The sequence below is a fragment of the Mobula hypostoma genome, chromosome 1, assembly GCF_963921235.1.
Source record: "Mobula hypostoma chromosome 1, sMobHyp1.1, whole genome shotgun sequence".
NCBI classification, from domain to species: domain Eukaryota; kingdom Metazoa; phylum Chordata; class Chondrichthyes; order Myliobatiformes; family Myliobatidae; genus Mobula; species Mobula hypostoma.
In genome coordinates, this window is record NC_086097.1 from 76,820,198 (window position 1) to 76,835,528 (window position 15,331).

The 15,331-nt window shown below is 41.9% G+C and overlaps 1 protein-coding gene across 9 annotated transcripts in view; it reads left to right on the forward strand.

Moving 5' to 3' along the window:
- ryr3 (ryanodine receptor 3) overlaps positions 1 to 15,331 on the forward strand; it is a 380,840-nt gene that overhangs the window by 170,891 nt on the left and 194,618 nt on the right. For all 9 annotated transcript variants that reach the window (XM_063051027.1, XM_063051036.1, XM_063051064.1 and 6 more), the window contains 3 exons: positions 317 to 1,124; positions 6,390 to 6,590; positions 10,459 to 10,561. In XM_063051027.1, the coding sequence (XP_062907097.1) occupies positions 317 to 1,124; positions 6,390 to 6,590; positions 10,459 to 10,561 (1,112 nt within the window). The remainder of the gene's footprint in view (positions 1 to 316; positions 1,125 to 6,389; positions 6,591 to 10,458; positions 10,562 to 15,331) is intronic.

A 15,331-nucleotide genomic window follows, 5' to 3' on the forward strand; every position in this document is an offset into this window, starting at 1 on the left:
CAGTGACTTGGGTAATTCCTTGCTAATTTAATTAATATGATACACAGAGACCCCATAATACCTAGATTTTCATTTAATCCTCAATAGAAGAAGAAGGCCCAAAATCACATGTATGTAGGTTTATCCATCTGTAATATAATGTTATAATTATGTATGTTTAGATGTCGTGATTATCTATTGATTTGTAAACTAGGAAAGTCCTTTACAACCATCTGGAATATTGCACTATTGTCATATTTCTTTAACTCTCATTATTGCCATGCATTTTAGTTTTGCCTGATGAGCCATAATGAGGTATATTTATCATATTTTTCAGGTCAATAGACATTCTTGAGCTAATTGAAAATCAAGACCTCATGAAGTTCCATTACCATACACTGAAACTGTACTGTGCCTTGTGTGCCGTGGGCAACAACCGCGTAGCCCATGCACTTTGTAGCCACATCGATCAATCTCAACTATTGTATACAATTGATAATAAATATCTGCCAGGGCTTCTACGCAGTGGATTCTATGACCTCTTCTTAAGTATGCACCTTGAATCAGCTAAAGAAGCTAGATTAATTATGAACAACGAATTCATTATTCCTGTAACTGATGAAACCAGGAGTATAACACTGTTTCCAAAAAATAATCGGACTTATGGACTTCCCGGTGTTGGACTCAGCACCTGTTTGAGACCTCGATTAAACTTTTCATTGCCATGTTTTGTTAGCACCAGTGACGATAGACGTCAATACAGCCCGAAGTTGCCATTTAATATTCTTAAGGTCAAAGCAATCGAAATGCTCACAGAGGCTGTAACGGGTGGTGGACCACACATTCGAGACCCAGTGGGGGGAAGTGTGGAATTTCAGTTAGTTCCTATTCTCAAGCTGATTAAAACCATGCTGATCATAGGCATATTTGATGATAATGATGTCCAAAAAATTCTGCTACTGATTGATTCTGACTTGTTTGGCGAACACCAAGAGGAGAGAGTGGATGAAGATAAAACAGAGAAAGAGATTGTCACTAAAAATGAAGAGAAGGCTATAGAGGCTGGAGAAGCAGTAACGCAAGTGACTCAACCCGCTTTCAAAGGACTGCTGGAGAAAAGTTTGCCAGAGTCTGTTAAACTTCAGGTACAATACACCAGTACAATTTCTGCACTGTGTGGCAAACTAATGCATATTTTGTGCTTATTTTTGTTTTAGAGGACCTGAAAGATTAATGGAAAGCTTAGGGAACAGTGCATTACCCAGGAAATTATAGTGTATGGAGGAACTTACTGTAGAAGTTTGCCCAGAAAATTTGTTTTACAAATGGAAGAGCTAAATGAACAGATTGAAAACAAATTAATGGCTGTGATCTGCAGCAGTAATGCCAACAGCAACTGTGAAAGTTAGGGAAACACCAATGTGTGAGGGACTTCCACACTACTCATTCAGGCATCTGCTGGAAGCCTAAAGGTTTGCACATCTGGTCTTGGCACTCCTAATTTTGACTCCTTGTGATCTTCCTGTCAAGTCCAAAGCCAGAGTGCCCCTTTCTACAACATGCCCTGCATATTTGCTGGGAAATCCTTCAGTGTCACGTATGCACTTGTAGGAGGCTGGAAATTCAGAGGGTCACCTGATTGGAAAAGTTTCCACATAAAGGGTTAGGAAAACGAATAGTTGTGAGCAGAGAGCAGAATTTGAGAGGCTACACCAGCTAGACACTAAGGCAGCCAAAGAAGCAGGCAAAATCTAAATAAAGCTCTGAAGATGTTTGGTATGCATAGTGTCTATTAGCTGGACCTAATTACTGCTGGAAGAGCAATGACACCATAGTGCCACCTATTGGGCAAAACCCAAAACTGCAGTGCTGGCATTGATGTCATTTGCATAAACTTCAGGTTGCAGGAAGTGGGGATGGGAGTTTTTCCATTATAAGTATGGATATTGATGGGTGTCAAAGTTTATTCAGGTCACTACATATTAATATCATGCTGAACTTTAACAGTCAGTGATCTTTGAAATTGACTGCAATGCTCATCTGAGTGAATAACTTGCTGATAGCTGAAGAATAATCACTTGAAATTAGTTGGGGTTTTGCAGACATCCCACCCTGCAAAAACTCATTTCAGGGAGGTAGCACCACCACTCTGCCCCCTGCAACCCCATATCACTCCCCCCCCCACCCTCGGTCGACCTCCAAGGGTGTATGTATACACGACATTTGATTATGAAAGAACACAACAATTTGTTTGATCACATATTGAAACTATTTGCACAGAAATAGAGGGAGAGGAAATTATGAAACAAACAATGCCCTAAAGTAGATATATTTATCTAAAAGAAACATGCTGGTTTAACTTGGTGAGTTTTAAACTGGAAAGAAACTGATCAAACACAATCCCCAATAGAGCACAGTAAAATCATACTGATTTTGTTTATAGAGAAAAATATTTTCCAATGATTCAGCTGCTCAGGCCAGTGAACATTTACACAGGCCGTTCCCAACCCCAGCCCCTCTTCCCATTTATATTGCACTATTTGACTTTATTTTCAAATGTTTTCTCAAGATGCGGGTGTCAGTGACAAGCCGAGTGTTAATTGGCGACTACTTCATTGCTACATCTAAATTCTGGGCCTACTTAGCCAGTAGCATTATGTGAACACTTTTACCAGAAGATGGCTCACTGCTATGACCCGGAGGCAGCTGGGAGTGAGGAATAAATGCTGACAGTCCAGCACGGATCCTGAAAAATGAATAAATATCAACAAGGGACTCAACAATATATTTTGTACTTGAATATCTAGTCAGATTAATAGGATCCGTTTGGGTAAGATTATGGAACATGGTAATTTGAAGAGCCTCTTTACAAATATAATTTAAGCTATAATTACTCAGACTTTACACACTACAGAATGCTGACTGTCAGTTCATTGCTTAACTGTTCCTGCAGCAAACTGCATTTCATTTTACAAAACCAAAGTGTTGATCCTGACCAGTTTATGATTTGTTTAATTTTGAACTGGCATTTATTTCCATCTACAGTAGAGGGACAAACACTGAATAGGAGAGCAAAATGTCTAAACTATTGGATTAGATTTTAGATTTTGGACAATTGAATTGGGACAACCCCGTAATTTTGGTAAATAAGAATCTGGTATTTATGATGGCACTCAGATTGCCATGGAAACCAATTAGGAAGGAAATCTTCTGTTCTCTCCCGGTCAATACAGGACTTCTGATTCAAAGTAATGTGATTAAAATTGTTTAATAAGCCAATCAATTCAAGGAATATTTAGAGAAATAATAAGAAGAAGAATAACAATAATAGCTTATTTACAGAGGTGCTTTACTATGGGATAAAATGCAAACATGAAAATTAAGGACAGAAGGATATTAGTTAAAAGCAAAGTTAAATAAATATGTTTTGAGCTTGTGGAGTTCTGTATAGGTACGTTCCAATGAGACAGGGAAGTTATGGCAGGGTACAGGAACCGTGGTATACAAAGGCTGTAATAAATCTAGTCAAGAAGAAAAGAAAAGCTTACAACAGGTTCAGAGAGCTAGGTAATGTTAGAGATCTAGAAGATTATAAGGCTAATAGGAAGGAGCTTAAGAAGGAAATTAGGAGAGCCAGAAGGGGCCATGAGAAGGCCTTGGCGGGCAGGATTAAGGAAAACCCCAAGGCATTCTAGAAGTATGTGAAGAACAAGAGGATAAGACGTGAAAGAATAGGAACTATCAAGTGTCACAGTGGAAAAGTGTGTATGGAACTGGAGGAAACAACAGAGGTACTTAATGCAACTCACAAAAAAAGTGCTGGTGAACGCAGCAGGCCAGGCAGCATCTATAGGAAGAGGTACATTCGACGTTTCGGGCCGAGACTCTTTGTCAGGACTTAATGAATACTTTACTTCAGTATTCACTATGGAAAAGGATCTTGGTGATTATAGTGATGACTTGCAGCAGACTGAAAAGCTTGAGCATGTAGATATTAAGAAAGAGGATGTGCTGGATTTTTTGGAAAGCATCAAGTTGGATAGGTCACCTGGACCAGATGAGATGTACCCCAGGCTACTGTGGGAGGAGAGGGAGGAGATTGCTGAGCCTCTGGCGATGATCTTTGCATCATCAATGGGGATGGGAGAGGTTCTGGAGGACTGGAGGGTTGCGAATGTTGTTCAATTATTCAAGAAAGGGAGTAGAGATAGTCCAGGAAATTATAGACCAGTGAGTCTTACTTCAGTGGTTGGTAAGTTGATGGAGAAGATCCTGAGAGAAAGGATTTATGAACATTTAGAGAGGTATAATATGATTAGAAGTGATCAACATGGCTTTGTCAAGGGCAGGTCATGCCTTACCAGCCTGATTGAATTTTTTGAGGATGTTACTAAACACATTGATGAAGGAAGAGCAGTAGATGTATTGTATATGCAAGGTATTTGATAAGGCACCCCATATAAGGCTTATTGAGAAAGTAAAGAGACATGGGATCCAAGGGGACATTGTTTTGTGGATCCAGAACTGGCTTGCCCACAGAAGGCAAAGAGTGGTTGTAGATGAGTCATATTCTGCATGGAGGTCGGTCACCAGTGGGGTGCCTTAGGGATCTGTTCTGGGACCCTTGATCTTTGTGATTTTTATAAATGACCTGGATGAAGAATTGGAGGGATGGGTTAGTAAGTTTGCTGATGACACAAAGGTTGGAGGTGTTGTGGATAGTGTGGAGTGCTGTCAGAGGTTACAACGGGACATTGATAGGATGCAAAACTGACAGAATATAGTATTAATGGTAAGACGCTTGGCAGTGTGGAAGATCAGAGGGATCTTGGGGTCCGAGTTCATAGGACATTCAAAGCAGCTGCGCAGGTTGACTCTGTGGTTAAGAAGGTGTACGGTGGATTGGACTTCATCAATCATGGAATTGAATTTAGAAGCCAAGAGGTAATGTTACAGCTATATAGGACCCTGGTCAGACCCCACTTGGAGTATTGTGCTCAGTTCTGGTTGTCTCACTACAGGAAGAATGTGAAAGCCATAGAAAGGGTGCAGAGGAGATTTACAAGGATGTTGCCTGGATTGGGGAGCATGCCTTATGAGGATAGGTTGAGTGAACTCGGCCTTTTCTCCTTAGAGCGACGGAGGATGAGAGGTGAACTGATAGAGGTTTATAAAATGATGAGAGGCATTGATCGTGTGTATAGTCAGAGGCTTTATCCCAGGGCTGAAATGGTTGCCACAAGAAGACACAGGTTAAAGGTGCTGGGGAGTAGGTACAGAGGAGATGTCAGGGGTAAGTTTTTTACTTAGAGTGGTGAGTGCGTGTAATGGGCTGCTGGCGATGGTGGTGGAGGCGGATACGATAGGGTCTCTTAAGAGATATTTAGATAGGTACATGGAAAATAGAGGGCTATAGTTAAGCCTAGTAATTTATAAGGTAGGGACATGTTCGGCACAACTTTGTGGGCCGAAGGGCCTGTATTGTGCTGTAGATTTTCTATGTTTCTATGTTTCTAAAGATACAGGAAGCCAATGCAGAGTAGCTAGGACAAGAGTGATACCCTCTCTCATCCTGGTTTTCTTTCACATCTAGCAGTGCCGTTCTGAATGAGTTGAAGCCTGTCAATGGATTGCTTTGGAAGGCGATTAAAAAGTGCATTGCAGTAATATGATCTATTTTATATAAGGAGCGTGTCAGTTTTTCAGTATCATTACATGACAGAAATAGGTGTACCTTTGCAATGTTTCTTAAGTGTAGACATGCTGCTTTGGTCACTGTCTTTATAAGGGATTTAAAATTCAAATCAATATTTGCTGTATTGGGTACAGCTAATACTTGCCAGACTTAAAAGTGATGTTCACAAGACATGAATGAACTAAAAGGTGTAATTTTAGTTAAACAGATTGTTTGGAGACAATTGGGCACTGTGGTAGAAATGGTTAAAACTAGTGTCTGATGGGATATTTGACCATTCTGGAGCAGCTGATGTGTGTCGAGAATAACCTTGGATGATAAGTGCAGTACCAGGAACTCCAATAAACAAGATGCTAGGCCCTTGGAACCAGGAGGGAGGGTGCCTCTGGGGTAAAACATGAGTGCTGATAACAGGAAGCAGGAAGAACTGTTAGTCTGGTGCTGAGAGATAATTGACATGTCTTTTAAACAATTGATCATGTACTGACCATGGGATGCCAAACAAAGTTATATGAAGTCGTTTGTCTTGCTGTTTAAATATGAGCTCGGTATAACCTAAAAATCAGAGTTCTGGTGGTAGTGGAGACTGCTGCAGGCTCTCCATAATATCATGTTAATAAACTCTTAAAATGAAACTCAAAGTCACTCTGGTGTTCTTAGTTAGGTTTCCACGACAGTCACTTACGTATGAAAAGCAATTTGTTCTCTTTTCTAGATGTGCGAACTGCTTCACTACTTCTGTGACTGTGAACTCCGACATCGAGTGGAAGCCATTGCATCTTTTGCTGACAAGTTTGTTGTAAAGCTGCAAAGGAACCAAAAGTTCCGGTATGAAGAACTTATGCTGGCCTTCGATATGTCGGCAGCCTTGACGGCCAGGAAGTCAAAAGAATTCCGTTCACCTCCTCAGGAGCAGGTAATGTCCAACATTTCTGTGAATGGGTTAATTTCATATAATTAACAGCATACCTGTCTTTGCTTTTGGGTATTTTAGAGACTGCACTGTAAAGGAAAGCTGCTGCTTCCAAAGAATCTAAAGTGGATTTCTTCAGGTGGCATGAGATAGTTTTTCATTCTAATCTTTTTGAATGCAATTGTAATTCCACTTTTACATCAATGCAGAGTGGTTCTGAGTGGGCATTGTTGCAAATCCAGCAATTTATTCATTGCTCCTAGAAAATATAGTAAGCCATTTACTGGAAAGTTCCCCTCAGGAGATTACTATGTAATGATTTCAATATAGACCCTGTGTTTAGGATTTTCCTGCATAGGCAGTTTTCACAAGCAGTGTCCATGATGTCTACCAATGGTAACATCCTCCAGGGCAATATCTTCGGCATTCAAATTTCCCATTCAATTACATCTAAGCAGGTGCAAGTTTAGATGTGAGGTGGGGCCAGGACAGAGGGAGTCCAATTGCTGCCGGGATCATAACAAGGTAAGTGCAAATACTTCACAGATCATTGAAGTAAGGTTTTATTGGTAGTAGGGGAAAATTTTTATTTTGATAATTTTTGATGAGTAGTGGTAAGATTAAAATAAATGATTTTGTAAGGACAGTAGACAATTTAAGTGGTCACTGTTTACTCATGGCCTTCTGTTGTTGAGTCTGTAAATGTTCATGACTTCTCCAGATTGAGTAATCACTGATCAAGGATTCCCAGAAATTGTTAGGGACGTTACACTTTTTCACAGAGAAGTGCCTTACTTCTGTCTTCCAGTGAATCTGCCATTACTGAGCTCAGAGTGGGATGCTCCCTCCCAGAGCAAGCGGACAATGTGGTCTGCCCATCAGAACTGGTTGAGCATGACCACAGCTTCACTCTTGGGAATTGTGGTCAGGGAGAGGACACTGACATTGAGTGCCAATCCTGTCAAAGGATTTGTATTATTTTGTAGAGACTGTGATGGTGATATTTCTCCTGTGCTGTGAGGAGCTGCTCTAGGTTGTCTACAGTTAGTTGACCACAAGCTTGATACCAGAGCACTTGGAGTTTTCTACTTCCATGAATTTAGTGGAATTGTACAGAATTATTAACAATAAAAATTAGCACAGTGGTTTAAAGCGTTGAGTAAGTATACACATGACATTGTGATCAATGGGTTGAATCATTCATTTGAGCATCTGCCAGCAACTCACCAATAGTTTGAGATAACAACATGCATCACTTGCTGCTCTGGATGAATGGCCAACTCAATTTATCAGGAGTACCTTGGGGAGATCACATGATAGTGCATTGACCTTGGAGATTCAGCAGCTTGGAGCTTTTCCCATTGGTTACCTTCTTTTAGGCTGAAGAGGAGCTTGCTGGCCATACCACACCAAACAAGGGACCAACTGAGGAATATTAGGGTTTTGTGGGGCAATTATTTGGGAGGAAGGGCATACTTTGAAAATATGTTTTTTAATTAACCTAGAAGCTGACTTTAAAGTACATACTGTATGTCTTAAGTAGTCTCTCAGGATTGAGGGTGGTTTTCTTCCACTCTGGTGGTGTGGGTTCACTGAGACAAATGCAGGAACAACAGACTCTTCTATAGATGATGAGTGGATCCGAAGTTTCCAGTAACATCTCTGTTTTGAATGGCTACGTGCCTGGGATTGCAAGGTGTCAATTGAGATGTTGCACTTTTGTCGAGGAGGATTTGAATGCATCTTCGAATCTTTTCCTCCATCCGCTTCGTAACCTCTTGGTGACTATTTCAAAATAGAGTGTATCCAGACTGGAATATGAAGCAGTGAATAGCCCGACTTGCCCAATAGTCCAAAATGCATGCAAATGGCTCGGTGCTTGGAGATTGGCCTTGGGTGCTGGGTCACATATCCTTCCCGGAGATGTGAAGGAGTTTGTACACAAATGTTGCCCGTGAGATACTGAGTGGGAAGAAGTACCTTTGTGAGGCTGAGATGTTCGATCTTGATCTACCTGTAGCGACATTGTTGTTTTAGGGCCGTGTTGAAGGAACAAAGTGTTTGTTGACAGAACTGTTCTCCAAGCATTGTGTCAAGATAAGGACTCCACTGCAGTATGCCTTTTCTTCTCCCTCCTTGAAGATCACACCATGACACAGAACTGCATTCTTTTCCAGTCATGCAGTGAAGGTGTCCAGGAGGATCAGATTGTCCCTGGAATGTAGACCAGGATGTTTCTCAAGGACGAGTGGAAGTCCTCCATAACCTCATCCATGTTTTACAGGGTCAAGGTGTAGGCTCTGGTTCTGTGTCAGAGTGAGCCCATGGGCCACAAGGTGTACTAGTACCGCTGAAGGCATAGCTAAGATGCCAGGCTATTGTTGGTGGTGAAACCCATTCCCTGAAGACAATGCTGATCTTTCAGATTATGGCTGCAGATGAAGGCATACCTACTGCTTTAATCTTTAAACTAGCCATCTGCTGCCCATCAGATCTCACTTAGGAGAGCAATGTTATTGTCAAAATGTCCAGGTTCCCCATAGTAATAATAACAGAACATCATTCAAATTTTTCAGCACTAACTTTCCAGATTGCAACCTTCAGACTATGGAGCGGATGTTCTCTGTGTGTGATTTCCTATGCACACCAATTACCATGTGATCCCAGTTTCCCAGCTACACAACCTACCTGTGTAAAAAGTGTGAAGTGATACATTTAATGGAAATAATGAGGATAGACTGTATTAACAAATGACACATTTTAAAAGGCACAGAAACAACAGTATGTAGATATATATACAGAGATCTGTATGAAATTAATTAAAGTATAAAATTAAAGTTGGAAAGATAAATTTTTAGAATATCTTAAATGTGTTCTTGGGATGCCTGGAAGCTAAACAAATCCATTGAAAACATAAGTAAGAAAGTTTGGCTGGAACCTTTTCAAAACACTAGTTAGACCACAACTGGTTTATTGCAGCCATTTCTAGCTATTGCATGTTCACATTTTGGAGACAGTGCAGATGACATGGCTGAACCTGTAGTTATATGCACAAGCTGCAGTTATTCTTTATAAGGGTTGAACAGTCTGTTTGGCACTTCATTAAAGTGTTCAAAATCAGAACCTTTTGGCAGAGGTAAATATCCAGAAACTCTTTCCAGTAGGAGATAAGTCAGCAAACAAAATACGGATTTAGCAAAATTGATAATGTTAAGAAAGAAAAAGTCTTTACACGACAAGATTTTGTGGTCTGGAGAGTGACGTCTGAAAATGAAATAGGCTCATTAATTATCAATGTCCTTTTGAATATACAGTTGATTGGGAAAACAATCGCAGATATTTTAGAAAACAGCTGAAGATTAAGAGTTATCAGGTTACTGTATATAGCTTTGATTCTGAATCACGAGGATCCTATACTAGGTAAATTCTATCATAGCCAAATTATTTTCTGCATCCATCTTTGCATACAATAACTAAAATGGGATTATCTTCCCCAAACTGAACTGAGAATAAGACTGGACTAGCAGTTTCACATTACAAAAGTAAACAATCCTACAAACCACTATTGAATACAGGATGAAGAATTAAAGTAACTCAATATGTTTGAGAGTATACATGTTGTGCACAGGTGCACTTCATGTTCCCATTTCAGAGCCTTTTCGATACAATGAGAAAACTATAGTTTTCCATTCAAATGAAACCTGTGGCAACTAACTGAATTGTATCCTCATGGAAAAAGAAAAGCCAATGGTCTGCAAACCTGCTCAGTGAAACTGCATTTTAAAAAACAGTATCAACACTGGTAACAAGTTATATTTTAATAGCCTGTTCTTGCATACGTATCAGTTTGAGTTTTGATGTTTTCCTGCAGATTAATATGCTACTGAACTTCAGGAGTGATGACGATTCCACCTGCCCCGAAGACATGCGTGAAGAGCTGTGTGACTTCCATGATGACCTTCAAACACATTGCGGTGAGTAATGGGACTCTGAGGTCCCAGGGTATACCATTTCAGCTGTTCTGTTGAGCCAAGCTGCAGTGTTTATTTATAGTGATGGTAATGTTACCTTGTCCTCTTGCCAAATTAATAAATCAATGAATATGTCTAAGTAATGAAATTTAGGAAACAACTACTAAAGTATTAAAAGGCACAATGTACTAGTTTGGTGCTGGTGGCAATGTATCTGGTCAAGAGTACCGAAATTCAGATTCGATATCCACACAGGCATCTCTGAAGCTTGAGAAGTACACATATGATTCATCTCCAGTAGGCTGCTCAACTGATTCATCAAATAGAAGCTATCTTATTCCATTTGCTGATAGAGAAGAAATCGAATATAAACGAAGGTAATGCAGAAATAGTATATTGAGGCAACTTCGCCAAGCACTATTTGAGGTAGCTCGGGCTACTGGAAAACCTGCCATGTTGAAAATTCGTGCCTCCTCTTCAGCTGCTGTGGCCTTCCTCGAGGGAAAATTCTGTGGTTCCATATGCAAGCACAGACCCTATTATTTGCGCTTTGACTGTGGACAGTAAGCTGCCTGACGTAATCCTGTGACGCCATATGAGGAACCTGTAGCAACATGTGGGATGACCTTCATAACAAGCTAAGAGCTGTCTCAGAGGCTCTGGAGCAGCTGGCAATGAGGACACGTCTCATAATAGCTGGGAGTGATTTTTGTAGGCAGTTAATCCAGATCCTGTAGTATTAATGGTTCGCATGTGTCTTCGGAGGTGCCATTTATACCTGCATGTTAGGGTCTGAATCATGACACTGGAAAAATCTCTCTTACTCTATAAAGTCGTGAATGCATTTGCATGAAATTCTGGTCGCTTGTATTACATCAGCAGACCAGTTCAACCAAACCTGAAATGCTGCCCTATCTTTCCTCCTTGAAAGACTAAAGACCCAGCATTAATCTATTTCAAAGGCTGACAGTCCAGACAGCCGTCTTCCATTACAGGGTGTAATTATCTCTGATTGTCAGTTCTTTATTCAGATCAATAACCAACACTTACTATCCAATCCATGGCGAACTTTTGCAGAAGCTGAGTCACCGGTCTGTTCCCTCTTCTGCTTGTGCCTCGATAATGATGGTGAAGTGGAGAGGAATTGTAATGACAGAGAAAGCCTGTGAATGCCTGCTGGGTTTAGTGACAAGACTTCAATTCTGCTTCCCTTCCAGCGGTTGACCAGATTGAGAAGGCTGGCTACCTACTGCGTGGGAAAGTCAGGGCTTGTCAGCTGGATAGCGCAAAGCAAAAGGAAAGGATTATGGCATGGTGTGTGTGACCATAAATGATGCTGGGGGCACCACCACCTCATTTCCTGTCCTACATCCATTCGTTCATCTTCCGTGGGTCGAAATCCAGGAACTCTCTTTCCATCAGCATTGTGGAAGTATCTGCACCAGAAAGATGCAATAGTTGAAAGTCATGCACCACCACCATTCAGGATGGGCAATCAATCTTGCCATATCAGCAATGCCAAGATCCTTAAAAATGAATTAAACAGGAATTAATCCAATGTTGCAGCACTGCCAGGTGGCCGTCTAATTTTTAGGCATGCTTAATGTGGCTCCTAGCATGGCCTTTCCCACTGCTCATTGAAGCAATGAATTCGTCATAGAGTCATAGAACACTATAGTACAGAAACAGGCTTTTCAGCTCATCTCGTCCGTGATGATCTTGTAGCTCACTTTCCATTTAAATGCAAAGAATTTTCAATTGCTCTTTATTGTGAGAGTCAATCACCCTGTGGACCCCTTCAATAATCATCATTTAGATCATCATTTTATTTAAGCACATTGAAGGAAATCACCCAGATATGGATTTCTAGAACGTCTAAATCATAGCTCCTATATTATCATCATCATTATGTGCCTTGTCATATGATGTAGGTGATCATGGTGTTATGATCATGATTGTTTTTTGCAAATTTTTCTGCAGAGGAAGGAAATGCTAAACCACTTCTGGGCAGTGTCTTTACAAGACAAGTGACGCCAGCCATTATCGATTTTCTTCACAGATTGTCTGCCTGGCGTCAGTGGTCGCATAACCAGTTCTTGTGATATGCACCAGCTGCTCATATGACCACCTACCACCTGCTCCCATGACTTCATGTGACCCTGATCGGTTGGGGGGGGGGGCGGCTGGCTGAGCAGATCTTACACCTTGCCCAAGTGTGACCTGCAGGCTAGCGGAGGGAAGGAGTGTCTTACTCCTCCTTTGGCAGAGATATATCACCACCCCACCACCCAATAGCTTCTACAGTGATTATTATACTCATCATGATTATTACAAGTGACCAGTATGATCCATTCTTAAGGATATGCATTATATATGACCAGCTTCTTTATTAAACCTTCTATGATAGGTCATTCATCCCCAACAGGTAGCTTCTTAGTAGCCATGTTTTGTCACCAGACCATTTGTGCTCTTATAGTAATCAACTCTTCCTGCATTTCCACAGAGGCTAACTGCTTTAGGAACAAATCGGTGGATCTTCACATCAGGCTGTGTGTTTATTATGCCCAGTCTGTGAGCTCAATTACTGGGGTCAGGGAGGGTTTACTTAATAGGTCAGAGGCATTTATTCTGTTGCAACATACTTGTATCAGTTGCATCAACATCAGAGTGCCATAAAAATAACACCCTCACACTTTTAAGTTTCAAAGAAAGTCAAGGTCTTCATAGATTTCAGAAATGCTCACCCTCAGGAGTGGTTCTCCTATCACTACAACTATATTTCTAGACAAGAAATAACTTAAACATATAAAAGATTCCTGTTAATGTCACTCTCTCTCGCTATCTTTTTTGTTTACTCTCTATTGCTCACTAACTTTCTTTCTCACTGTCTCTGTCTGTCTTTCTCTCTCACTCTTCCCCTTCCCCCTTCTCCCCCACCCCCTTCACCATGCTCCCCCTTCTCCCCCTCCCCCTTCTCCCCTCCCCTTCTCCCCCTCCCCCTCACCCCCTCCCCCTTCTCACCCTCCCCTTCTCCCCGTCTCTCCTCCCTCTCCTCCCCTTACCCCCCCTTTTCCTCCCCTTCCTCCTCCCTCCCCCTCCTCTTCCCCTCCCCCTAACCCCCTCTCCCCCTCCTCCCTCTCCCCCTCTCCTCCCCCTCTCCCCCTCCCCCCCTCTCTCTCTCTCCCTCTTATCCTCACCCCGTCCCCCTCCTCTCACCAATCTGTCATCCCCTTGCCCTCCCCTCCTCACCCTGCCCACCTTTCCCTCTCTTTCAACTTCCTTCCTCTCCCTCTCTCCCTCTCTCCCTCTCTCCCTCTCTCCCTCTCTCCCTCTCTCCCTCTCTCCCTCTCTCCCTCTCTCCCTCTCTCCCTCTCTCCCTCTCTCCCTCTCTCCCTCTCTCCCTCTCTCCCTCTCTCCCTCTCTCCCTCTCCCCCCTCTCTCCCCTCTCAGGCAATTCTCATGATTTTAACACGTGAACATAATAGGTTTATGAAACTGAACTGACAGGCTATATATACCCTTGGATTTTAACCAGCCTTCCATCTGTTTGTCATTTTTAATGTAGCAGGCTTCGTTTGGAAGGCCACTTGTAAGTCAGTGTGTTACAGTAGACGTTTCAAAGTCTACAGGTATTTTATTTAGTGTTCAATGAAGTATCTCTATCAGTTTCACAACAAAAAAGGCAAAATTGGCACAATGTATGGATTAATGGCCTGTTCCTGAAACACTGTGGGCTATCAGGTGAAGTACGAGTATTTGTTGCCTCTACAGGTTAACAACAACCAATCAATTGTTCTTTTAAAGACCTCAGATACTGTTGAGGGAGACAACCTACCCGGGGCGAGCCACAGGCACTGAGTCTGGTGATGTAGCTCAGAAGAGCAGAGAGGTGAAGAGGACTGTGCAGTGTTGATAGGAGATTCCCTAGTCAGAGGAACAGAAACAGGGTTCTGTGGGCACGATGGAGACACCCAGATGGCATGTTGCCTCCTGGGTGCCAGAATTGGTTGCATGACATTCTCAAGGGCAGTGATGAGCAGCCATAAGTCTTGGAACATATTGGCACCAGTGATATAGGTAGACAAGGTGAGGAGGTCCTGAAGAGAGATTGTAGGGAACTAGGTAGAAAGCTGAGAACAGGACCTCCAGTGTAGTGATCTCTGGATTACTGCCTGTGCAATGTGCCAGTGAGAGTAAGAGTTGGATGATTTGGGAGTTAAATGTGTGAATGAGGAATTGGTGCAGGTGGCAGGTGTTCAGAATAATGGACCACTGGGATCTCTTATGGGGAAGGTATGATCTGTACAAGAGGGACTGGACCTGAGGGGGCCCAATATACTTGCAGGCAAGTCAGGCGGGGGGTGGGGGGTGGGAACCAGAGTGACAGTGTTAAAGATGAAGCAGTAGGTTTACAAGAGGCAATGTGTAGTAAGAAGAGGCTATCGATAGGACAATTTGCAGTCAATACGATGAGTTGGAACGTAAAAGGCAGACAAAATCGAAAAAGGTGAAAACGGACTGAAGATGTTATATTTGAATGTGTGCAGTGTACAGAATAAGGTAGATGAACTTGTAGTGCATTTGAAGATTGACATGTATGATGTCATAGGCATTGCTGCATCATGGCTGAAAGATGCCTATAAGGAGTTTAATGTCCAAGGACACACATTGTATCAAAAGGACAGGGAGGAAGGCAGAGGGTATGGTGTTGCTCTGTTGGGAAAAAAATGAAATCAAATCATTAAAAAGAGGTTGAAGGACCCAGGCTGTAAA